The sequence below is a fragment of the Drosophila sechellia genome, chromosome 2R (genome assembly GCF_004382195.2).
Source record: "Drosophila sechellia strain sech25 chromosome 2R, ASM438219v1, whole genome shotgun sequence".
Lineage (NCBI taxonomy): Eukaryota > Metazoa > Arthropoda > Insecta > Diptera > Drosophilidae > Drosophila > Drosophila sechellia.
Genome location: NC_045950.1, coordinates 11,998,236 through 12,022,052, shown reverse-complemented (window position 1 = coordinate 12,022,052; position 23,817 = coordinate 11,998,236). Strand labels below are relative to the sequence as shown.

Below are 23,817 nucleotides of genomic sequence, written 5' to 3'. Positions count from 1 at the left end.
TTCTGTCCAGTTGGGTCTTTAGAAGACCACCGCCCAGTTTATAATGGATATAAAACGAATTGAGCTGCGAGTCGTATAAACTTTACGATATCATTGCAGAAGTTTATGAAAATCCAAAATACCAATCATGGATGATCGCTAGATTCGCCATTTTGGTGATAAGTGATAAGCTGGCTACTCCAGCCCTATATAAGAGGCCCAAATCGAACCACATTTCAAGTTTAACCATGTCGCTACGTTTGGGTTTGTGTCTTTTGGCTGCACTTGGTGTGGTAATCCCCACGGATTCCGCCTCCATAAGCACCCACATTGTTGGTGGCGATCAGGCGGACATCGCTGACTATCCGTACCAGGTGTCCGTTCGCCTGGAGACCTACATGCTGCTCCACATCTGCGGTGGTAGCATCTATGCACCACGGGTCGTCATCACTGCCGCCCACTGCATCAAGGGACGCTATGCCTCGTACATCCGGATCGTGGCTGGTCAGAACTCGATTGCCGATCTGGAGGAGCAGGGCGTTAAGGTCAGCAAGCTGATCCCCCATGCCGGTTACAATAAGAAAACGTATGTGAATGATATCGGTTTGATCATCACTCGCGAGCCATTGGAGTACTCCGCCCTGGTGCAACCCATTGCTGTGGCCCTGGAGGCTCCGCCGTCGGGTGCCCACGCCGTCGTGAGTGGTTGGGGCAAGCGGGCCGAAGAGGATGAAGCTCTGCCCGCCATGCTGCGCGCCGTTGAGCTGCAGATCGTCGAGAAGAGCACCTGCGGTGCCCAATATCTGACGAAGGACTACACGGTGACCGATGAGATGCTCTGCGCCGGCTATCTGGAGGGCGGCAAGGACACCTGCAAAGGAGATTCCGGTGGACCCTTGGCCGTGGACGGAGTCCTGGTGGGTGTGGTGTCCTGGGGCGTGGGCTGCGGCAGGGAAGGATTCCCGGGTGTCTACACCAGCGTCAATTCCCATATCGATTGGATCGAGGAGCAGGCGGAGGCATATCTCTAAAAATGTGGATAGCTTCACAAGCACAAGGCGAACAAATTAATCAAACAAATTATTATTTTACCACAATAATAAATATCAAAAGAGCATTTAGAAAACATAGTTTATAAAATATTTACTAATTAATATACGGCGTTTAACTCTTCATTTCAACTTGTTTTTCTAATCAAAAACATTTTTTATCTGACCATTACATTGGAATCTATAAGCCATTCTCGATGATTTATTTAAAAATAAAATTATTATCTAATTGCCATAGGTAAAGGTAGTTTATCTGGAGGTAGGGAAAACGTACAACTAACCATACATTTTATACTTTACGAAGTCGTTTGATTGCATCATTTTAGAATAACTCAATGCAGAAATTAAGATTTTGAAATATAAGTAAGTGTGGCTTGAAGTATCAAAATTATTTATTTGTGACATTTATATTTGGATTTATCCAATTAAATATCCACAATATTAGTAATTTACCGTTTGCATATAGTTTAACGTATTCAAGTTACATTTGTTTAAATCTTAAAAAATTCAAATAAATAAGAAGATACTGTTTTTAAATATTAACGGCATGTGGTATTTTTCAGAGCTAGTATGTACTTTGGTGGTAGACGTCTCTGGTATTTAAGCCAGTAAGATTCAGCCACACTGACAAAGAAAATATTCGTGAAAATTCTGCATACGGAAAGAAGAAAATTCGAGCAACAGAAAGCCAGCACAAGCCACAAAAATGTCTTTATTCGGAGCGTTGATGGGCGATTTCGACGACGATCTCGGCCTTATGAAGTAAGTACCAAATGGTGTAAAAAAAAACTAAATAAATGCGGCTCGCCCCGCAGAAGCCCCATTTATTTCCATACGTGTGCAGCTAACGAAGCCCTTTTGGGGCGTGCCAAATAATCGCAAAAAAAGGTGTAAATCAATAATCGGCGCATAGGCACACAATTAGGCCAATTAAACATATTTACGTGCCCAAAAATTAGCAATAAATAGCGTGCCAAAATTAACAGTAACCATCGGAGTGTGCGGTTTGTGTGTGTGTGTGTGTGCAGCATGCGTGAAGTGAAGACGTAATAATCGATAATTTGAATCGAGCGACCGCAGGGAAATGGAATTGGGGAAAATCCACTAGCAGACGTTATTTCAAAGGTTTCGCACTGTCACTGGGCCTTTAGATAAGGCCCAACCGCAAAGTGGCCCATGTATAGGCTATCAGACCCTATTTTATGTATATACGTAGGCTACGCTGCCTTTATCACTGTGCTTCAATATCTTGCCACAAGTCATTCAGTTTGGATTTGTTTGAAACTTAATTTCGGCTCAGTTTAAAATGAAACGAAAACGTAAAAGCAAATCAGTCAGTACCCGTGCACAAATGGAGCTCCAGTAACTCGCGCATCAGTCAAGTATCACTAAGTTACTCATCTCTCGTTTGCAGCAACCACATGAACCACACTATGAACGCGATGAACATGCAGATGCGCTCGATGAATCGCCTGATGAACAGCTTCATGCCCGATCCCTTCATGCAGGTCTCGCCCTTTGACCAGGGATTCCAGCAGAACGCTCTCATGGAGCGTCCGCAGATGCCGGCCATGCCAGCCATGGGACTCTTTGGTATGCCCATGATGCCAAACTTTAATCGCCTGTTGAATGCTGGTAAGTATTCAATGGTCTTTTGACGTTAAGAGCACCATGCAAAACAATTGTATTTCAGATATTGGTGCCAATTCAGGCGCATCCTTCTGCCAGAGCACCGTGATGACCATGTCATCGGGTCCCGATGGGCGTCCTCAGATCTACCAGGCCAGCACTAGTACCAAGACGGGACCGGGAGGCGTTCGTGAGACCCGCAAGACGGTGCAGGACTCGCGCACTGGAGTGAAGAAGATGGCCATTGGTCACCACATTGGCGAGCGGGCACACATTATTGAGAAAGAGCAGGACATGCGCTCAGGACAACTGGAGGAGCGCCAGGAGTTCATTAATCTGGAGGAGGAAGAAGCCGAGCAGTTTGACAGGGAGTTTACATCGCGCGCTTCTCGCGGGGCTGTGCAGTCCAGACATCATGGTGGTGGCATGCAGGCCATTATGCCCGCCCGTCCAGCGGCACACACCTCGACGTTGACCATTGAGCCGGTGGAGGACGACGACGATGATGATGACTGTGTAATCCAGGAGCAGCAACCGGTTCGCTCCGCCGCGGGACGCCATTATTCCACTGCACCAACGGCACCGCAGAACAGGTGAGTGAGAAGGGATTAACGTCACATCCACACCCGAGTCCCTGTTCCGTGCGCGTGATTGTGTAGGATTAGCCGACTAGCATTTGCTGAAGCCCGCCCGATCCGAAGATTCCCCCAACTAACCACACCTCCTCATACACAACTGTTGCTAAATTGAAACGTTTGTATTTACTTGCAGATATAATTACTAAATCTAAAGTCAATACAGTATATTTTACTAACTATCCGATAAAACAGAAACAGAATTGCATACTATAAATTTCTGCTAATTACATTCCCAACTGCGTTCAAACGAAACGAATATCGAATCGAAATCATAAAATGCACAGAGGTAGGCGGCAACTTAAGCTCTCAACATCTTTCGTTTGTTCAGTTTTCGTTTTGCCCACGACTCCTTTCGTTCGCCATGATCTCACCCACTCACGACGTACAAATGCTTCGCGTTGATTGAACTGGATCGCCAACTAGCATAGTCCCGATCCCCAAAAGTATTGTTGTAATCTTTTTCAACTTTTCTTCGACTCGATTCCATACTACGACAACTACCTACGACATCGACGCAGTGGCAACATTGCAACAGCAGCAGCACCAACATCCTCGCCAACAACCTACGATACAAGCAACGGAAACAACAATAACTACGTGAGCTCTCGTCGTTCGTACCTGCGAAATGGGCATGGGCATAGCCTGGCCACGCCGCGCCGCCCACTAAGGACACCCCCATCATCGCCGCTGGCTACGGTGTCCACTTCTCCAAGGTTTGTTCAGTTGGGATCGGCAGGAGCCGGCAATGCGGGATTAACCTAGTTACATAGACTATGTCAGCTTCGAACCTCATTTCTATCTGCTTGTATAGTCCTAACCGAAAAACGTCTTCGGACAGCCGAAGTTTGATGCCGGGGTTTTGTGGTCCGACAAATGGTTGACCATGCTTTTGTAACAACGACGTTCATGATTTATTGAAACCAATACTGCTTATTCTTTTCGAACTCTACATAGACTTCATGGTTAGCAACGATCTTGATCTTGTAATATACCATTTACCCAAGTGTATTAACGACATATCGCTCTCTCTTCTCTTCTCCATCAACATTTTGTACTTTCCAAATCATGCAGAGATTGGCGTATTTATAATTCGCGGTACCACCGCAAGTAGAAGCGGATACAGTACCAAATACATAAAATGAAACCTATGCTAATCCAGTTAAATATCATAAGTAATCAAGTCAACAACGAGAAACACTCGACATTCGGCTGTCTTCGACGTAACTACATGCACTCTACTAACCGAAGGCGCCACCAACGCTACGATCCGCTCCGCTCAGCTCAGCTCCGCTTCATCGCCACAAGTACTTCGAACTTCGAACAGCAGCAACACCACATCTACGTGCCGTGCCGGCAGCTCAAGACTACGGCCGCTAGCTACGTGTAAGGCCGCACCTTCCCATACACATCTAAATCTCTGTCTGCATACTCGCATTTTGACCCGCCCGAAAGAGCATCGCCTGCCTATCCGTATAGCATGTAGACCACAATCTGCGAGAGCCACACTCGACGATTTACCATCACACTACGCGACGCCCAATTGGCCATCGACGATAATCAAAATTTGAACTATGTTGCTGCTGCTGTTGCTGCGCCACCACTAAACGACACAATGCGCGAATCCTACGAATCCATCACTCGCTTGCCCACATCATCCATCAATGCTCCCTTTGACCTTCTCTTCCTGTTAATAAATTTTCACTTGCGTTCGAATTGGCCTTGTACGAATGATTATTATGTGTACCTTTTGTTTTGTATTATGCCTATTCTAATGAATCGTTTCTGTTAATTAATGAACATTTGTTTCTGCTCCGCCAGCAGCATACATCCACATCCCTATGCCGCCAATCCGAGGCGCCAACAACGTGCCGTAAAACATAATCACACGGAGGACGAAGCGGCCAGCTCCTACAAGGCGGGCAAGCGCGGCAAGAAGAAGTAGTAGAAGCGTGATCATCTGTATGCCAACATCTTCCGCATCGCACACTCAAAAACACTAGGAAGCAAGCGTTTGGCACTGTTCCATAGCAGAAAAAATAATTTAAATATTTTTAACACACACAATTCTTTACCAGTTCTGTCTTATCCTGCGTGAGTCGACCACAACGCAACACTAAAAAATGTACAACTTCAAGATGCTATTGATGTGCACGCAGGATACAGAACAATTTGCTTAAACTTGCTTAAAACAAATGTGACTATTCAACGCCGGAATCATTAAAACACACTCTCTCACACCTAATCGAAAAATTCAATGAAAGTAATGGAATATATATGAAATCGTAATCATAAGTTTGAATTATTTGATTAATTCTCAAGTTTTTAGATTTTGTTAGCCACTAAGCTTTAAATTATGGATGCCAGTTAGTGTGCAAATGAACACAATTGATTTGAAGGCTCCGAACGATAGAAAACAACAATTACCAATTCCCCAAATACATGTAATTCGTAAGGCCTAAGTAAATGTTAACGTGAATTTAATTAAATGGTAATTACATTATAATAGTAAATCCAGTGTTCTACCTATGCGACTTATAGAGAATTAAACGTATTAACTGACTAGTCCACCATCTCCATGTGCGTCTCCTCGGATTCCCGCCAATTGCGCTGCACCATCTCCACCAGCTGCTTCCAGAGCGCCGTCTGACGCAGGAAGTTGGCAAGGCAGACGAGAATAAAGGCCCAAGCCAAGCCTAAATAGTAATCCGTCTGCACAATGGGATTATTAGACAGCGGCTCCATCTCTGCGCGGGTGAGGATGATCGGATCAATAGCCTGCGGATTCACAGTCTTCATATTGGTGTGACTCATTATGAAACTGGCAAAGCTGCGCTTCGAGTCCTTCCACCCGGGTTCGAATTTGATTAGCGGCCTGCCCTGGTGGAATAGCATCAGCGTCGGCAGCGAAACGATGCCGAATTCTGCATTGAAACGACCAAACTCATAGGCATCCACATAGGCGATGGGTAGCGTGGGAAAGAAATGGGGCAGCACGTTCACCATCGAAGCCACACGAGCGCACTCCAAGCTGGATGCGGTGCAGAAATGGACAAGTACACAGTTGCCCGGCTCGTGGCGCTTGGTGGCATTGCCTATGGGCTTGAGCAGATTCACTATATCCTTGGCACTGCGCATTATCAGCAGTTCCGGCTCGGATGCTGTCTCATTCTCCATATCCCGCTGCAGGCACTTCATCATGAAAGGTGGCTTTCGAACCGGAGGCAGCTGGTTCAGGTGCAAGATGTGCTCGTCATCCGGGGCACATGTGTGTCGCTCCTCCAGCAAGGTTTCGAAGCTATAATGGCACTGGCCCCGCGAAACTCCCAGGGAATGCACCGTCAAATTTGAGAACAGTCCGAAATACTGGAGGGCACTTAGTAGTCCGGAGAGTTCCGCCTGGCCCTGCGCGGCGCAGAGCACTGTGTAAGTAGTACAATGTTACTGCTTGAAGAACTCGATATAAATAAATAACGTACAAAATACAAACAAGAGATTTTTGTTCATTTTATCCGTTGGTTGGACAGCTGTTGAAATAGTTGGCTGTTATATGGCACTCGTTAAATACCTGGAAACTTCTTGGGATTGGATATACCGAATAGCAACGTAAACTGCTTGCCTTGGTTTTTGTAAGCAGTGCCCATTAGGTTGGTATTTTATCGATGAAACATTGACGATGTATCGAAAATCATCGATGCTTATTTTTACATCGCTACAATAAGTTTATATTTTTACCTTACCTTATTTTCTTTTTCGTCTGCGTTCGCTGGTGATTCCCTTGGTGGCATTACATCATTGGTGGATCCATTCGGATCCAAATCAAACGCGCCACGATGACGGAGCTGTGCATGGAGCTGGAGAGCGTTCGCCTGGCGACTTTTGGGGAATGGCCTCTGAATGCCCCCGTTTCCGCGGAGGATCTGGTCGCCAATGGTTTCTTTGCCACGGGAAACTGGCTGGAGGCCGAGTGCCATTTCTGCCACGTGCGCATCGACCGCTGGGAGTACGGCGATCAGGTGGCAGAGCGCCATCGCCGCTCCTCGCCCATCTGCTCAATGGTTCTGGCTCCCAATCACTGCGGCAATGTTCCCAGGAGCCAGGAGAGCGACAACGAGGGAAACAGCGTAGTGGACAGCCCGGAGTCCTGCTCTTGTCCCGATCTCTTGTTGGAGGCCAATCGCTTGGTAACTTTCAAGGACTGGCCGGTGAGTACCCTGAGCTGGTGTCGCTCGCTTCTGGTGATTCACCAAAGCGGGTCTTTGTAATCACTATAGTTTCAGTTCCAAGATCACTATAAGTACATATGTAAGTACATATGTTTGCGTAGTTAAAAAGTAGCGTAAATGAGGCCAGGGAAATCCCGGTCGAAAGTATCACTGATATTTTTGTATACAAACAAGAAATTTCTTGTCTTGCCTCAATTCAGCTGAATGTTAATTGAAAATCAATCCTACGAAATTAAGCTTAAATTAAGATATACAAATGTCATTATGAACTTCAAATGAAGTTATTGCATTGTATAATTTCAAATGTTTTTAATGACTGAATAAGCTAGTTCAACTTTAAGCTAAAACGTCTTCCTTTGTAGAATCCCAACATCACGCCGCAGGCTCTGGCGAAGGCAGGTTTCTACTACCTGAAGCGTCTGGATCACGTGAAGTGTGTTTGGTGCAACGGAGTGATTGCCAAGTGGGAGAAGAACGACAACGCCTTTGAAGAGCACAAGCGCTTCTTTCCCCAATGCCCTCGTGTGCAAATGGGCCCCCTTATAGAGTTTGCCACCGGGAAGAACCTGGATGAGCTGGGCATCCAGCCCACCACTCTGCCACTGCGTCCCAAGTACGCCTGCGTGGACGCCAGATTGAGAACCTTCGACGATTGGCCCATTTCCAATATTCAGCCCGCTTCGGCTTTGGCGCAGGCTGGCCTATATTATCAGAAAATAGGCGACCAGGTGCGCTGCTTCCACTGCAACATTGGATTGCGCTCCTGGCAGAAGGAGGACGAGCCGTGGTTCGAACACGCCAAGTGGTCGCCAAAGTGTCAGTTCGTTTTGCTGGCCAAGGGTCCAGCCTATGTTAGAGAAGTGCTCGCGACAACAGCTGCCAACGCCAGATCCCCGCCAGCAACTGCTCCGGCTCCAACGCTCCAAGCAGACGTACTGATGGATGAAGCGCCGGCCAAGGAGGCCCTAGCCTTGGGTATCGATGGAGGAGTTGTGCGCAATGCCATCCAGCGCAAGCTCTTGAGTTCCGGCTCCGCTTTCTCTACGTTGGACGAACTATTGCATGACATCTTCGACGATGCCGGCGCAGGAGCTGCACTGGAGGTGCGCGAGCCGCCGGAGCCAAGTGCTCCTTTTATTGAACCATGTCAGGCCACCACCAGCAAGGCGGCATCTGTACCAATACCGGTGGCCGATTCCATCCCAGCCAAACCACAGGCAGCTGAAGCAGTGGCGAATATATCGAAAATCACAGACGAAATACAAAAGATGTCGGTGGCCACGCCGAACGGAAACCTGTCGCTGGAGGAGGAAAACCGCCAGCTGAAGGATGCACGCTTATGCAAGGTATGCTTGGACGAGGAGGTTGGCGTAGTGTTCCTGCCCTGTGGCCACTTGGGTAAGTCCCTGAACCATACCTTGATTGCCTTGAGCTGTAGCTAACTTCCTGTTAACCCGACAGCCACCTGCAATCAGTGCGCCCCCAGTGTAGCCAATTGTCCCATGTGCCGCGCAGACATCAAGGGATTTGTGCGCACGTTCCTTTCGTGAAGAGCATATCGACATCATTGAGAGTTCACCAGCTAGTTAGCAGTTAAGCAAATCGATTGATTGCACCCACACAAACTACTACAGCGAAGTTCAAATTATCCGGTGATTAGCTAATATAATCGTCTACTAATCGTCTACTAAGTAATTGGCCAACTGCAGCTATTCGTTTTTACATTAGCTACGGTTGTGAGTTGTCGTTACTAACTATCGCATTGTGTCCGAGCGCATCCCTTATAGACCATACATTACGCACGCTGAAATGACCTTATATAAATGAGCAGCTCCATTTCCCACTGAAAAGGGTATCAATGCTCCGGCACGACCGCAGATCACATAGATATCTTGTTATAGTACTCTTATTAACACATGTATGTATTTTTGTTGATCATGTTTATAGGCCGCTGATAGTATGGTTTACACACAACTATATGCATTCTCCAATAAATGTATATTTAAATGTTAAAAATTTGTGTTTCAATTGCAAAGATTCTTTAAAATAATTTATTTATTTAGCTAAGTTTTAAATCCAAACGGTTTTCAAGTGATGTGCCCCGAGAGATTAGCCTATTAGCTAGCGACAGTCTGTTTCCACTGCTCACAACTATCTCGATATCATCGCCATTCACGGTTCGATACTATCGATAGTAGCATCGATGTTTTGACGGCTCTACTCAAAACTACCAAAATATTGGTATCCAAGCAATCGTTTTCTGCTCTCCGCGTGAATTCGTGTGCGCTGCTCGAACGGCGGCTCCAATGAGTTCTGGTCGCGAAAAACTCGCAAGCTCCAACGCCAAGAAGTGCAGAAGATAGTGAACAAAGTTTAGAAGAACCGAACCGAAGCTACGGGAAATTTTATGTGTGAAATCGAAATTTCCAAACGCGCGCTCGTGTGAGTATATTCTGCGAGTATTTCGAAGGAAGAGTTCAAGTGTGTGTGTGTGTGTGTGTGGTGCTGCTGCTGCATTTTATGGAGTGTGGGTGCTTTATGCACTTTATAGTGTGGTTTGGCAAGCAGTGGCCATTTCCACCCGCTTCACCAGAAAACCCTTCCAGTCCGCTACCTTTCCATTTTGGAATCTTCTTCGAAAAACACTTTTTCGTACGGTGAGAAACAAAGCGACGCACGCACACACACGTTCAGCGAGCGTTGCTTAGCTAGATTGTGAGAGGGAGGGCGGGGAGAGAGAGCGCGACACGTATCTGAAAATATCAATCTCACAAGTACACACCGTAATTTCGGTTGTCGAGCGTGCTGCGCATACGCGCTTGGCTTGATACCATTTCTCACATTTTCCATTCGGGTCAGTCGCTGGAAACAGCTGTGGGCTGTCCCCCCACCCCTTACCATTCCCTTTTAAAGAAAATGACCAATCCACCCATTAAGGTATTCCCCAGCGAACCGCAAAAGCCCAATCAGCGTTTATTTTTTTATTCGGAACGATTATTCATTTAAAACTCTGGATTACCTGTATGTATGGATGCGTGTGAGTGTGTGTTGGCAATGTTTTGCAAATACATACAATTTCAACAGCGCATAAAAAAAAAGAAAAACAAAAGCAGGGCGGGCTTTTTACCGTTCTCTTTCTCTTTCTTCCGCCTGCCAGTGGAGAATGCAAAAATAAACAAATAACGAATTCCCGCTATCTGGACTGCGAATGTGTTCAGAATTTCTATATCCATATATGTATCTGTACCCAACGTTTGTTTAGCAATTGACCCAGTGCTTCCCTTAAATATTGAACTCAATTGGAGGCGCAGTTGCACGCGGTGGGCACTTTATTGACTGCATTACTCATATTCAAGTCCCGAAATGGGGGGATCGAATGCGAATGCCGCACCCGTACTTGCTGCACTTATCTGTCTACGAAGAAATTGCATAAAAACGTGCCGATCTCAACGTTTGATGTTTTACAAGAGTAGCTGGCATGGTGGTAGATAGCTGAAGTACAGTGAACTGGCGCTAAGCGAGTCTTTGCTTGACCCACAGAAGTTACTGACAAAACTTTGCTTATAGATTTTCATTAATCACTCGTAAAGTTCATTAAACCCATTTAGGCTCATTACAAGTGAATAAGGTTTTAAGTGCCCTTTTAGCTTAACTCATATGCCTAATACATTTTGTACATCATTAAATCACAAAGTGGTCCGAATTATGTTTTGAGCTACTTGATTAAAGAGAGTAATCCCTGTGTTATTATGTAGTTTTTATTAATGCCAGTTACTGTTAGCCGGTTTTCACTGTGCCAGGGCTGCGGCACCTGCACGCATCGCAGATCGAACCGTTGGAAGCCTCTCATCTCGCGATCAGCATAAGTTGCAACCCTAGTCGCTCACTAACATACACACACAGGCAGACATGCTGCTCACGCACAATGAAGCCAGCTCCGCAGTTTGCGCTCTCGTGTGTGTGTGTGTGCATATGCATACGTGTATGTGCGTGTGGCAGCATTAACTAGTTTTATTTGCCTGGTGAATGTCAATTTCATTGTAATTGCACACTCCGAGTCTCTCCACGAATAGAAAAGGAAAACAAGTTGGCCAGCGGGCAGCGATGTTTGGTGATTAGTGCACCACACCTGGGAGTTGCCATTTTAGCCCCAACATTTGGCGAGGTGACCTTCGCCAGAGTTGCCGATCGATTGTGAGTTGCACTTGCTGCTGCTGCGGCGGCAGCTCTAATTGTTTTGTTTACATTTCTGTGTGCGATGCGAAAATGCGAGAAATGCCAGAAAACGAGAGCGCCAGCGAAATTTAACGGTACGTGTTTGCCTGCTATATACGTACGTACGTTTGTATGTATGTAGATGTATCGGTTTGTGTACATATGTGAATTTGCGATCAATGGCGCTGCTTCGCTAAATAATTTGACCTCTGGGCCACAAATTAATGTGTGGATGCTGCCCATTCTATTACCACCACACCGCACCATCTGCCCATATCACATTCGCATATATTACCAAAAGGTATTACCGAAAAGAAGTGCAAGACTGGTTGTGCGCGTGCGTGAGTTTCGGAGATTTTATGGCGGCTACGAAGGTCACGGCTAAGCGTATGCAAATTAAAATCAAAGCTAAACCAGACTCAACAGACTCTGTGATTCAACGAGATCGCAGACCAGCAACTGATAAGGCAAGTTGGCCAAGTCGAAGCTCAGATGCTCTAGTATCTAATAATTTTATCACATAGCCCACAATGTACTTTCACTTGATCAGCACACATCTACTTTCATAGAATCCTTAAAATCACAAAAGTTTGCTTAGATGTATAACCGCTTTACAGATTACAAACTGCATAAACTTATGCAAGTTAAGTTTGCCGGTTTCTATGGCAACTATGTGCTGCTTTTGATTAAACACAACATTTCCACGTGCAATAAAAAAAAAACCACCACCGTTTGCCACATTTTATTTGCTATCCTGGCCACAGGACTACGTTTATATCGAATCACTGGCTGATACCGCCGACAAGTCGGAAATGTCTTCTTAAATACTAAATAAACTCCATAATTCAAGGGTATTCATACAGGTAACAAAAAAACGGCGAATATAAAACAATATTGACGTGAATCGAGGTAACGTGCCAACGATCTCCCCCCTTTAAGGCCTAGACACCAGCACTCCCTTTCCGAAATGATTGTTTATATCGTGCCTTAAAAAATTATTAACGGAAGTACATTCACCTGATCAGTTGAATGAACATGAGCTCTGCTCTTTCCTACTGTTTTATTTATTCGCTTTTTTTTCTACTATTCAACATTTTTTCCATATTTTTTCTCGACCATTTGACAGCAGCTGGCGTAGATTGTTTTTTTTTTTTTCATTTTTTATAGACGCGATTCACTCACGTGCAAACAATCGTAAAAACGCCAGAGCACGCGCTTGTTTGCATTTGATTGCATTTTAACGCAGAATGAAAAGTGATCTTTCCACTGACCTGTCCCAATCGGTGGTTCTGATTTGATTGTGTTTTTCCCGGGCCGGGTTTCATCCGAAGGAGGGCATTGTTATCATCGCTGAACGAAACTCGGATTTCCCGAAAAAATAAACAACATATTTGATTTGACGCAATCTGTACTTTAATTGGTGCAAGCCTTATCATTTTCGTGGTATAATTTAAATTCTATAAAGCTTTGAAGTCCGCGAGAAGGTTGGATTACTCATAAAGACAATTTGAATTTTTCTGAATTTGAATTTCATTTGAGAATCATCGCTTTATTTAGCACAATTTTATTGAGATTCTTGTTCGCTAATTATCGTTTACCGATTCGGTTATTAACTTGTATACTTTCAACGAAATAACTCGTTTGAATTAGTACTAGCTAGTTTGACCGTTTTAGTAGGTGCCTATATTTGTTAGTTATTTAACTAAATTGAGAAATCCGTTCAATCAATCGGTTAATTTAATGCAGATTAGTCATTCTCAAATTAGTCACCATTTAAGGAAATTTCTCAATGTGACACAGTTTTTAAGTGGTTCCTTGTTAGCAATTGGGCAACTTTCACTGTTAAAATATTCCTTATGCCTTTTATAATTTACCAGAATATTTCGTTTTATTTTAAACGAATTTAAATTCATATGGCTTGAAAGATTTCATGAGCTAAACTTTATGACATAACTTTTTGTATAAGGTTTAATCAGATTAATATATTAATATATTCTAGTTAAAATTTAATTCTGTTAACCTTTTCACACTTTTCAAACTTTTACCTGAAAAATGTTTTGCAATTAACCGGTCGGTTAAAATGCTGATTTCACCTTCACAGTTTCCTATTTAATTCTTAATGCAATTAAATAAATCAGAACTACACAGCTTTTTTGTAAGATTCAACTTAGTAAGAAAACTAGCAAAGCAAAGAGACAATGAGTTAATTGCCACTTTAAACCAACTGACTACCTTTATACTTTTTCTCCAGATTTTTGGATCTTTATTCTTTACTTCAATTTTCTTTATGTGTACCCTTTGCAAATTTTTGGCCTTAATCAACACCATTCATATCCATTGCAGGAACGACTTAGAAGCTTTTCAACACTGCCGGCAGGACAAATCAGCTGCGAAATCCGGCAATGCACCAAGATGAGCAGCAAGGAGCAGCAAGCAGCAGGCCGGGATTTTAAGCGCAATTCAAATGCCTACTCCAGTCTGCCGCCTTCTGGAACGGGAGCGGCATGCTCCGGAGCAGCACTGGGATCGGGAACGGGAACTGGCAAAAGAGCTCGCAGCAAACAGCATCAGTTGGAGCATGAGCAGTTTGGACTCTCGAACAGCCTGTCCAGCGAATCGATACGGCAGGCCTGTGCCTACTACGACGACGAGTTGAGCGACGAGGATCTCATCGAGATTCAGCAGACGCCCCAAGCCTTCCACCAGCAAACAAAACAACCCCTCCAGCTGCAGCCAATCAGCTTCAGACTGGGAGATGAGCTGGGCGACGAACGAAGTGCCTTTTGTGGCAGCCAGGAGATGCAGCAGGCACCATTGAGCACGCCAATCAAACAAGCTGCTGAAACAGATGAAGCATTATGTGTGCTCAGCGAACTGGATGCTATTCTGGATGTCCACGATGTCTCGCAGCTGAATGGCACCTGCTCGAGCGGATCTGTGAATTCCGCCATTGACGATGACAAGGTAGAGGACTATCTAATGGATCTGGACAACTATCTGGAGGAGATGGATAATGCCTTAAATCGCGAAGATTCACTCATCATCATAGACGGCCACACCAGCTTAAAACGAGAGCCGAGAACTAGAACTCTGCCTTTAAGTAGGAAAAATAAGTCAAATAAGAAAAAGAGCGAGGATCAGGAGACGGCACAAGGTGATTTCCAAAGAGAACATCAAATAAGGAAGACGTTCAGCTGTTCATTAAGGCCCACAAGCCAAATAGGTTGGTAATCTCTTAGCTGATAAAAATATAATAAACAATATACTAAACTTTTCTGATTTCTAGCTTCCTCTTCCGGATCATTGGAAACTTCCACGGAGCCCGCGATGGACGTTTGGAGGCGACAGTCCATGCGTCGAGCCCTCGAGCAGGAAGACACCAAAGCTACAGTGGCGACGGAAAGAGAGGAAGACGATATACCGACCTTATTGGTGGAGTTGCCACCGAGACGCGATGCGGAAATGCGTCGCTGTTTCTCCCAAGGCGATTGCCAAGCTTCGGCCGCACCATCGGGTGGCTCTCAGATGCTTACAGAGGCGCACATCTTCGACAACCTCCTGCAAACAAACGCACGAGCATCGAGCGAAGAGCCGCGACCCCGGCAGTATGGTCGCCGCTTGGAGGGACCTCCTACCCCAGTTCGCTCCTTGATTCTAGCCCAGAGTCGGCCACAGAGCGCTCCGACGCGCGTGCAGATGAGGGAACCACAGCTGCAGGAAACGCCCACGCACCCAATTATGTCCACATGCTCGGAACTCAGCTCGGCGCGCTCGTCACGAATGCCCAGCCCAGTTTCCCTGCCCTCGGACAGCAGCAGCAGCGGAAGCAGCTCTGCTGAACACGATCAGGAACCGGATCCCGTGCAAACCACGACCATGTGCAGCGCCAGCAGTACGACGCCCCTAGAATCGCTGCACCAACTGCAATTGCTGCTGCGCGAGAAGTGCGGTTTCAATAGTCAATGGCCCCATGCCGGGAGTCGTACTCTTGCACTGATCGGATGCACTTTGGGTGTCTTTAATATGTGCCGATTTGCCGTGCTCACCATTAACTTTGGTGGCAACTTTCTGCTACAGTTTCTTCTGCTCTCGGTAATCTTTGGAATCCCACTTCTTTGGCTGCAAATGTGCTTGGGTGCCAAAATTCGTGCTGGTCCCGTTTCCATGTGGAAGATCAGTCCGATATGCGCAGGAGTGGGCATAGCTCTGGTGATGGAGCAGTGCTTCCTGGCCTTGTACTCAACGGTATCGGTGGCCTGGATTTTAGTCTACCTTAGGGACGTATTCCCGACAGCAGCACGCAGTGGATATCGCTGGCAAGAGATGGCATTCCCCTATCGCTATGATGCATCGAATGCAACGGGGAATCTCACGCAAACAGTGGCCGAGTACTTCAACGTGGTGGTGTTGCAGCGACTGCATTTGGCCAATCATCCTGATGCCAGCGGAATACGATTCCACGTTAATGATCGGGTAAGTTCCACCTTCCCCACTATCCCGCTTCTCATCTAACTGACTCACATCCAATTCCTTCAGCAGCTGGCCTTCTATCTGGCCCTCATCTGGGCGGCAGTGTTCCTCATCCTCTGTAAGGGTCTCAAGTCCTTGGGGAAGTTGGCTTACATTATCTACACTCTGCCGCTGGTAGCTCTGGCGGTAGTGACCGCTAAGTTTGTCTATGTCGTGGATCCCAGTAGGATACAGGTGAATTTGTTACCAGACAACAAAAAACTCTTTAAACCATCGATATTCTGGAATTTTTGTAGAACATCTTTGCTGCCAGCGATTTCGACGACTTTCTGGTGAACTCAAATAGCTGGACGGCAGCCACGCAGGAAACGTTCCTTACTTGGGGTCTCCTAGGCGCCTCCGTAATCGCTATTACGAGCAGAAGTCACAACAATGCCAACAAGGCCGCTTTGAGGAGGGATGCGATTCTCCTGGTATTGTTTACCCTCATCGGATTGGGTTTAATGGCACTGCTAGCGCTGTGTTGTGCACAGATTCTTTGGCAGCATGGATACGCTTATGTGCCAGGATCGTTTGGTGAGTTTTAAACCATGTCTCTTTTTTAGTTTCAAACTAATTCTATTATGCTTTGCAGAGAATCCCGATTGCTACACGTCCATTTACTCGCTGCAATCAAACACCAATCCTTATCTGCTTTCCTATCCGCGCTCGCTGATTCCGCACTACTCCTCGTTCATTGGCGAGACTTACAGGAGGAATCGCACCATGATTCACGTGGAAAGCGGATTCCAGGCACTGCGCTTCATCTCAGAAATCTTTCCGGCCGTGCTCTCGCTGGCCAGTGATAGCATATCGTGGGCTTGGGCTGCAGTGGCCTTTGCAACGTTCGCCGGATTCGGTCTAGCGCAGCTGTGTGTGATGTGGAAACCCATCTCAAGTGCCTTAGGTAATTCCACGAGCTCGGTTTTATTGAGCTGCGTGACTGGTCTGCTCCTCAGCATTCCATTCGCCACAGAGATGGGCATTTCGATCCTGTACTATGTAGATTTTCTACTGGGCGGCTCCTGGTTCATTCCGATCATCTGGACCGCTCAGATTTTCGGCGTGTTTCTAATACGGGGGCGTCCGTACAACGGAGATGACCTGGTGAATGACCTAAGGCTTTGTGGGTCCATGTCGGCATTCCTGGCATTGTCTTGGAACGTTTTGCTGCCCATTGGCCTGATCACATTGTCAGTCGTGGACTATAAGGCTTCGTTGTCGAATCAATTTTACTATTGGCGTGGAAAGTCATACTTCACGTATTGGTCCAGGAAGATGGGCAGTCTTATCCAAATTGGAGTGCTGTTAGTCATTCCCGTGACTGCTATTATTCAAATCTACCGGTATCTGGCGCACGGACCTCCCGATATCTTGGAGGTGAGTCTATAATAATATTTGCCTTATTGTTTGGCACTTTCAATAATATTATTTCGGTTTTGCCTTTTAGCGCATTCAACTGCTGTACCGACCGCCCGAGGAGGGAGAGGAACCACGTCGTCCATCCGCTCGACAAACGGGGTCCCAAAGTCGCCGTAATGCTTTTGGCCAGGCCGCGGAGGGCGGCCAACACGATGCACAGAACGATGCTCCGCCAAAGTACACACCACCTCCGTCCTACACAACGGCCACTGGAGCCCGCCTTGCCAAGCTTCTGCGCCAGAGCATTCGACGCAGCGTGAGAAGGTACATAAAAACCATCCCTTAATAAAATCAAAAATTTATTTATGACCAATTTATCCACACAGGGTTCTGGGAGACTCCAGTCGAACGCGACCCGTGCTCTCCCTCGATGCGGAGTCCGCTTCGCCAGCGGCGCCGCCTGATTACCTAACCATACTGACCAATCCGGCTGGCAGTAGTTTCAACGCGGATCCTTCGCCAGCTTCCAGCAGCAGTCCCGAGTCCATAGAGATCGACCAGCGACCCGTTGGCTACGCCCAACGCTCGCAATCGCTGGGCAGGAAGCTGCATCGATCGGGGGCTTCGACACTGGAGAGGCGGCCCTATACGGCGGAGGATGTGGTGACCATACTACGCTCCTCGGTGCGACATCGCCAGTCGCAGGGAGGCGGAAATATGGTCACTGCCAGCACCCTGCCTCGCCCCCCAACCGCCGCCATGTCCACGCACTTGGAGGACGCCTCATTCCGATCCATAGAGAATCTCGTGCTGAATGCCGAGCCACCGGACAGGACGCCCGGCGTGGAGCCGGAGCTCGAATTGGAGGCTGGACAGGCGGAGGAGTGCGCGCGAAATAATACATCTGTGATTTAACTGACTAATATCGTACCGTACATAGCGTAACTCTTATGCGATCCACATATCCGCTTGCTTTCTTAGACTTGATTAGCGCTAGTTATCTAAATACGAATATTAACTTGTAGTTATGCGAATAATAACGAAAACAACTAGTTGGTACTCCCAAGTGTGAGCTCTTTTGATCCCTACAACCGGTATTCCCAGTTCGATCCAACCCACCCCATTGCATTCCATTTCACATATTTTAGGCTTACGGATCGCGCCTGTCTGCGCAGTTGCCCTAAAAATTATCCCAACAAAGGAGGAGGCCTACGTGCCCAGCTCTCGAGGGCCAGCTTTTTAAGGGAAAACGTACTTGGCCCTAAGCCGATTAACAAACGTGACCAGTTGAATATAAAAAAAAGTGAAAATAAGCGGAAGTCCAGGATGGCGTAGCCAACAAAGGCGCCTAATGCGGCGGGCCAGGAAGTTGCTGCATATTTCGATTAAAATGTCACGGCATTTCTTGTGTTTTCTTTGTGACTTGCATATTCCAAAGGGATTGGCCTGCAAAAAAGTTAATCCGCGGAATTTTTAAATCAGCACGAATTGGCGGTTAATATTTTAATATCTGGCAGCGCTGTTACAAAGATCTAGTTCAAATGGGTTGAGTCTCGACTAGAACTTTTGTGAAGTTCAAACAAAAATTGATCCGAGATACCGTTATTTTAACTTATAATTAGTAATTTTAATGCTAGAAATACCTTAATAACAATGGAGACGTATATAAAGGCAAGTGAAATGGTTTGTTAAACAAACCAATGTTTGTAGTAAAACTACTCTATAATTTGGGATGATAGTTATATAGTATTAAATAAATAAATATTTTCACGAAAATATTATCCACACTTCAATAGTGAATGAGTATTATGAGTCTTATTAACCATAATGTTTGAAATTTAAGTTGGAACCAGAAACTTTTAAACTGATTATGAATGCGGTATTTTTTAGGCCCTTCTTGCTAGGTGAAGTTACTTCTGCATCTGGTAACACTGCTCGACAGCGAAACAGAAACATAAAAAATTCGAACGGCGACGAAAGCGGTCGGACGCACGCATCACATTCAACCGCGTCGCGTAGAGCGTCCAAAAAGAATTATAGTAAAAACCAAGAGTGAAGATTCCGGAGAGCGAAGAATTTGCAATTGCCAAACTTAAGCAAAAACCATAACTTGTGCATTGACAATTCGAGTCGCGCGTCCACATTTGCACGGCCATTTTAAAGCCAAGTTAAGGCCAAAGTTTTCTGCCGCGCCGCCTTCGTAAGTCGCAGGTCGAAAAGTGCTCAAACGAGATTTCCACTTGAAATTCCTGAATTTCGTTTGTCTGCGCGAATCGCATCGAATCGAATTGAAGCACAAATCGCAAATCGCAGCAGCAGCTGAAAAGCGCAAAAGTCGAATTTAAATTCCGTCTGCAAAGTGCCGAAAATTAGTGTCCTTGTTGTGTTAGTGTTTTGTTCCTTTGTCTGTGTGGGTGTTACGATTACGATTGGATTAGCGGTGTTTTCGCCTGATTAAAACGGTAAGTGTCCTTGCAATAATCCTGCGCGCAAAGTTAGTTTGCTGGTGCCAAGTTCGCCACTCACACACTTCCACCGCCGCCACTCGCAACTTATTTTGCCACAATTTGCTCTAGTGTTTTGTATTAGCATTTTTATGTCCCGCCTCGCCAAAGTTGACAAACAAAAACGTACACACACACACACACACACACACACGCACCGACACGTAAGCGCACGCACACAAAGGATTTCATTACATTTTGGGTGGACCTAACGGTAACGTTGAAGTGTAACGTATAACCCTCCCCTCGTTCTATCTCTTTCCCGCCCAAAGCCCCGAATGCTGTGCTACCGAATTTGTTTTCGCCTTCGCTCAGCTCTGTTCTCTCCTGTTTTTATTTATTTTGATGGCGTATTTTGCCATTCCGCTTTGTTCGAATTGCGTAGCCTGTCGCCTGCGCTATCCTTCTACAGTCCCATCTGGCTAAAAGGAACTATCGTGTGTCTCACTCACGTGAAAAATAACAAACTTAACTAGGTATTTGCTTTTTGAATGTATAAAGTCCCCTTCAAATTGCTAATTGAAAAATATATACAGTCATGTATTTAATCTTATTATATCATCAATTAGAACCACAACATCTTTATTTTCCAATTAGCATTTATAGTAACGTTTTCTGAGCCCAGTGTATCCTGTTCGTCCCAGTTTCACTGTACATTTCTCGCTGTCAGCTTTTCTTCCTAGTTTCTGCCAGCATTGAAATGAGTTCGCAATAAATATTGCCCAATGTCAAATAAAAGGGCGATGAGCCAGCCTTTTTCCGCCATGTCCCCTTTCCACCACGGACCGGCCTATCTCCTCCATTCGCTCTAATCTCGGGGGACACTAATGCTTTACGACAATTCCTATGCCGTGTGCCGCCCAGTACAAACTTAATGCACACATCAATGGCAAATTAGATATACTCCACAGCAAATGTACTAATAACAATCATCGAGTGTGCGGGCGGGCTTCCGATTCATCCCATACCATGCCATAAGATACGATACCATCCCGAACCATACCATCCCACACATACGTCCTCTCAAGACGATTGTTTTGTTGATTTGGCTGTTACTTCCAATACATTGGCATTTAAGGGGCAGAATTGGGATCCACTTATGTGCCTGCCTTATGTCTCATTTGTCGTCGGGCAAATGGAAATCGTTTTGTTTTTGCCTTGTCAAGTGACAAATTTTCATTGTCTCCCGCCACTAATCGCTTACTTAAAACAAAAAAAAAAAAAAACCAAAAAAATAAAGAAGATACCACGCCGAATACTCCAAACAAGAAATAAGACATAAGACAAGTGTAAATAAACACTTGAGGAGGGAGCGTGGGATCGGGGGTCACGACTAACCGATATCCTCTGTACAGTGTGGGCGGGGGCTTATACGCAATGACATTATCATAAAAGGTGCACATGCCAGAAGTTAAGTCGCGACAACTTTCCGTTATAACTTTCAATAACCTTTGTTGATTGCTCCAATAAAAGCATTTTAATCGATACTCTCGACTTGTGTCAATCCATTCGGATTTGTTTTTGGTTACTAATGGATGTAATGTATGGAGTTATTGGGGCGGCATAAATTAAGAACTTATTTCCTTTGTGAATTTCACGTTACTAAACAGTTGGTGATGTGACGCAAATGAATTCCTCATATAGTTCTAACAAAAGGATATTTATATATGTGGTATTCTTTTGCCTAACTATTTATATATAGGTTTTCATATTTATAAAAAGACTAAAAGGCCATTCATAATTTATATGGCGTGAAGGCTAATTAGAATTTATTAGAGAGAATATAATTAGCCGTTAAACATTCCTCTCCTCCATCGCACATACCTTTCGATACCCTGTAAATTCCAGTGTATGTACTTAGAGTACGCACACGTACTTGCCTCTTTTGCTGACATTGCCCGCGGCACCTTCACTTGGCGCAGCTTGCCTTAATTTCCAGCGGACAAACCACTTTGTTATCGCCACGCCGAGGGCCCTTTAATCTCTGGTAGTCCCTGGTTGGCTGGCCAGACCCACCTCCTTCTCCGTCGCCCTGTCCATTGATTTACGTCTCTATTTTCCGAATGTAGTGCAATCGATTTAGATTGATTTTGTTTAAACAAACTGCACAGCGCAGCAGAAGCAGCAGCAGCAGCATAAAAGGCACCAGAAAGTGTAATAAATAATTGGAAACGGAATCGTTGGGCTGATTTTAATGCCAGCGTTAATTGCGAGAGCCACCCAATTTCATTTCCATTTCCATGCCCAATCGAAATCCAAATGCCATTCCCCAACCCTCCCCATACCTTCAACATTTTCATCGCCGATGTAGCGATGCCCTATGCCAATTCCAATTCCAAATCCAATTCCTATTCCTATTCCTATTCCATCGATGCTTTGGTAATTAGTTGTGAATTGGATTGGGGATCACATAAAAGTGTTGATTACACACTCCGATGGCTGCGCCCCCTGCCACGCCCCCTTCCCGGCTGGGTGCCAAGTGTTTTGTTTGTGTTTATCTCGTCTTCGACGTGTCTTTTTGGGTTTTTCGGAGGAATTAGGGTTAGCCGTGCGTAGTGAAAGTCGCTGGGACTGCAGCAGGTGTTGGGTCCAGCAAATAAAGTTGGTCAGCAGGAAGCGCTCCAATTAATCGCATTTATCGCACGGAATTTCAACTACGCAGCCAATTAATTGGAGCAGTTTGAGATGCCAGATACTATAGATACAGATACAGATACAGATACAGAAATTCCCACAGTTAAGCGACTGTAATTGAAATTGCACTTGGCCACACATTCAAATTATACAAATGCCTCTCAGCAGATTTGATTAGCAGCGCAGTGAATTCTGGACAGCGTAGGGAACCCCAAACATAAACCATTTTGTCAATTACAAAAATGCTGAGCATTTTCCTTGCAAGTCATGGTCGGGGGTGACCCCAGCGGGAAACATCTTCGCATAGTTGCAGCAGCAAAAACATCAAAGTCATTTCATGTCTTTATAAATTCGCCCACCAAAAGGGCAAACAAAAATGTTTTTAAAAAAAAATGTAAGGCGAGGAAGACCTCAGCTATCTTTTGCTGCTGCCTGTCCCTTTCTCGCTATTTCCATCACTTTTGGCTAAGTGAAATGACCTGCCATTTTGTAAAAGGCTAAAAGAAAAACACGACAACCCCAAAACAAAAAGCTCAAGTCACAACTAATAAGATTGAGTTAAAAAGAGGGGACTGTGCGGAAGAGAGAGAGAGAGAGCGATCAGCGAGGGAAGGTTAATGTCTTATCGACATGCTGCAATCTATGTATTTAATTGACTCGACTGCAATTATAGGGTACACTATATATATATATAGTGTAGTGTCTTCTTCCTGCAGATAAAACGTCGTAAAATGAAAGAGAAATACTTGCCCATAATGATTTCGCATAAATCGTGACTACTCGCCAAAATGAAAGGCGAGAATTTATACTAACAGTGTACGAGGTTGTATTTGTTGGAGCTACAACAAGTTACAATGTAGGCAACGCTCCATTCGCAATTCAGCGTGGAGTGGAGTGTCGGTCGATGTCAGAGGCTAGTACCCCCAGTGCCCCCCAACCCCCAAATCGGCTCCTCCGACTCCACTTCGCATGCCAATCGTTCGACGTTTCCCGAGAGTCAGATGCTGAAACTGAAGCTGATGCTGGATTTTTCGCCGGGCTCTGATGCCTTTGGTCAGCCAAAGTCAGGCAACAA

The 23,817-nt window shown here is 45.5% G+C and overlaps 6 protein-coding genes across 17 annotated transcripts in view; 5 read left to right on the top strand and 1 right to left on the bottom strand.

The window, feature by feature from the left end:
* Nucleotides 1–212: 212 nt before the first annotated feature.
* LOC6609345 (trypsin) lies at nucleotides 213–1,109 on the top strand. The gene has a single exon (XM_002033998.2). The coding sequence runs from the start codon at nucleotides 228–230 to the stop codon at nucleotides 1,008–1,010; it is 783 nt and encodes a 260-aa protein (XP_002034034.1). The 5' UTR covers nucleotides 213–227; the 3' UTR covers nucleotides 1,011–1,109.
* A 527-nt stretch (nucleotides 1,110–1,636) lies between these two features.
* On the top strand, nucleotides 1,637–5,805 carry LOC6609344 (myeloid leukemia factor). 11 transcript variants are annotated; one of them, XR_004361529.1, is made up of 6 exons: nucleotides 1,637–1,790; nucleotides 2,443–2,663; nucleotides 2,722–3,250; nucleotides 3,814–4,008; nucleotides 4,367–4,678; nucleotides 5,117–5,206. XR_004361529.1 is itself a non-coding variant. In XM_002033997.2 (5 exons), exons 1-5 carry the CDS (start codon nucleotides 1,735–1,737, stop codon nucleotides 5,235–5,237), a joined length of 1,122 nt encoding a protein of 373 aa, XP_002034033.1. In that variant the 5' UTR covers nucleotides 1,637–1,734; the 3' UTR covers nucleotides 5,238–5,805. The 11 variants fall into 11 exon arrangements, 7 of the variants coding, with proteins under 7 accessions (XP_002034033.1, XP_032572617.1, XP_032572622.1 ...); XR_004361530.1 differs by having other exon boundaries at nucleotides 5,114–5,203; XM_002033997.2 differs by lacking the exon at nucleotides 4,367–4,678 and having other exon boundaries at nucleotides 5,117–5,805.
* On the bottom strand, nucleotides 5,756–6,879 carry LOC6609343 (thioredoxin domain-containing protein 15). The gene is made up of 2 exons (XM_002033996.2): nucleotides 6,772–6,879; nucleotides 5,756–6,714 (listed from the first exon to the last, which is right to left on the bottom strand). Exons 1-2 carry the CDS (start codon nucleotides 6,797–6,799, stop codon nucleotides 5,855–5,857), a joined length of 888 nt encoding a protein of 295 aa, XP_002034032.1. The 5' UTR covers nucleotides 6,800–6,879; the 3' UTR covers nucleotides 5,756–5,854.
* A 113-nt stretch (nucleotides 6,880–6,992) lies between these two features.
* LOC6609342 (death-associated inhibitor of apoptosis 2) lies at nucleotides 6,993–9,400 on the top strand. Its single transcript, XM_002033995.2, has 3 exons — nucleotides 6,993–7,497; nucleotides 7,881–8,916; nucleotides 8,980–9,400. The coding sequence occupies exons 1-3, from the start codon at nucleotides 7,126–7,128 to the stop codon at nucleotides 9,066–9,068; spliced, it is 1,497 nt and encodes a 498-aa protein (XP_002034031.1). The 5' UTR covers nucleotides 6,993–7,125; the 3' UTR covers nucleotides 9,069–9,400.
* A 373-nt stretch (nucleotides 9,401–9,773) lies between these two features.
* LOC6609341 lies at nucleotides 9,774–18,671 on the top strand. 2 transcript variants are annotated; one of them, XM_032716724.1, is made up of 8 exons: nucleotides 9,774–9,960; nucleotides 14,077–14,956; nucleotides 15,020–16,206; nucleotides 16,270–16,437; nucleotides 16,500–16,779; nucleotides 16,838–17,622; nucleotides 17,693–17,928; nucleotides 17,991–18,671. In XM_032716724.1, the coding sequence occupies exons 2-8, from the start codon at nucleotides 14,146–14,148 to the stop codon at nucleotides 18,517–18,519; spliced, it is 3,996 nt and encodes a 1,331-aa protein (XP_032572615.1). In that variant the 5' UTR covers nucleotides 9,774–9,960; nucleotides 14,077–14,145; the 3' UTR covers nucleotides 18,520–18,671. The 2 variants fall into 2 exon arrangements, with proteins under 2 accessions (XP_032572615.1, XP_032572614.1); XM_032716723.1 differs by lacking the exon at nucleotides 9,774–9,960 and having other exon boundaries at nucleotides 16,273–16,437.
* Nucleotides 18,672–19,568: 897 nt separating this feature from the next.
* Nucleotides 19,569–23,817, top strand: part of LOC6609339 (protein slit) — a 57,783-nt gene continuing 53,534 nt past the window's right edge. Inside the window, exon 1 of the mRNA XM_002033992.2 lies at nucleotides 19,569–20,066. The gene's annotated coding sequence lies outside the window, so the exon portion shown is untranslated. The remainder of the gene's footprint in view (nucleotides 20,067–23,817) is intronic.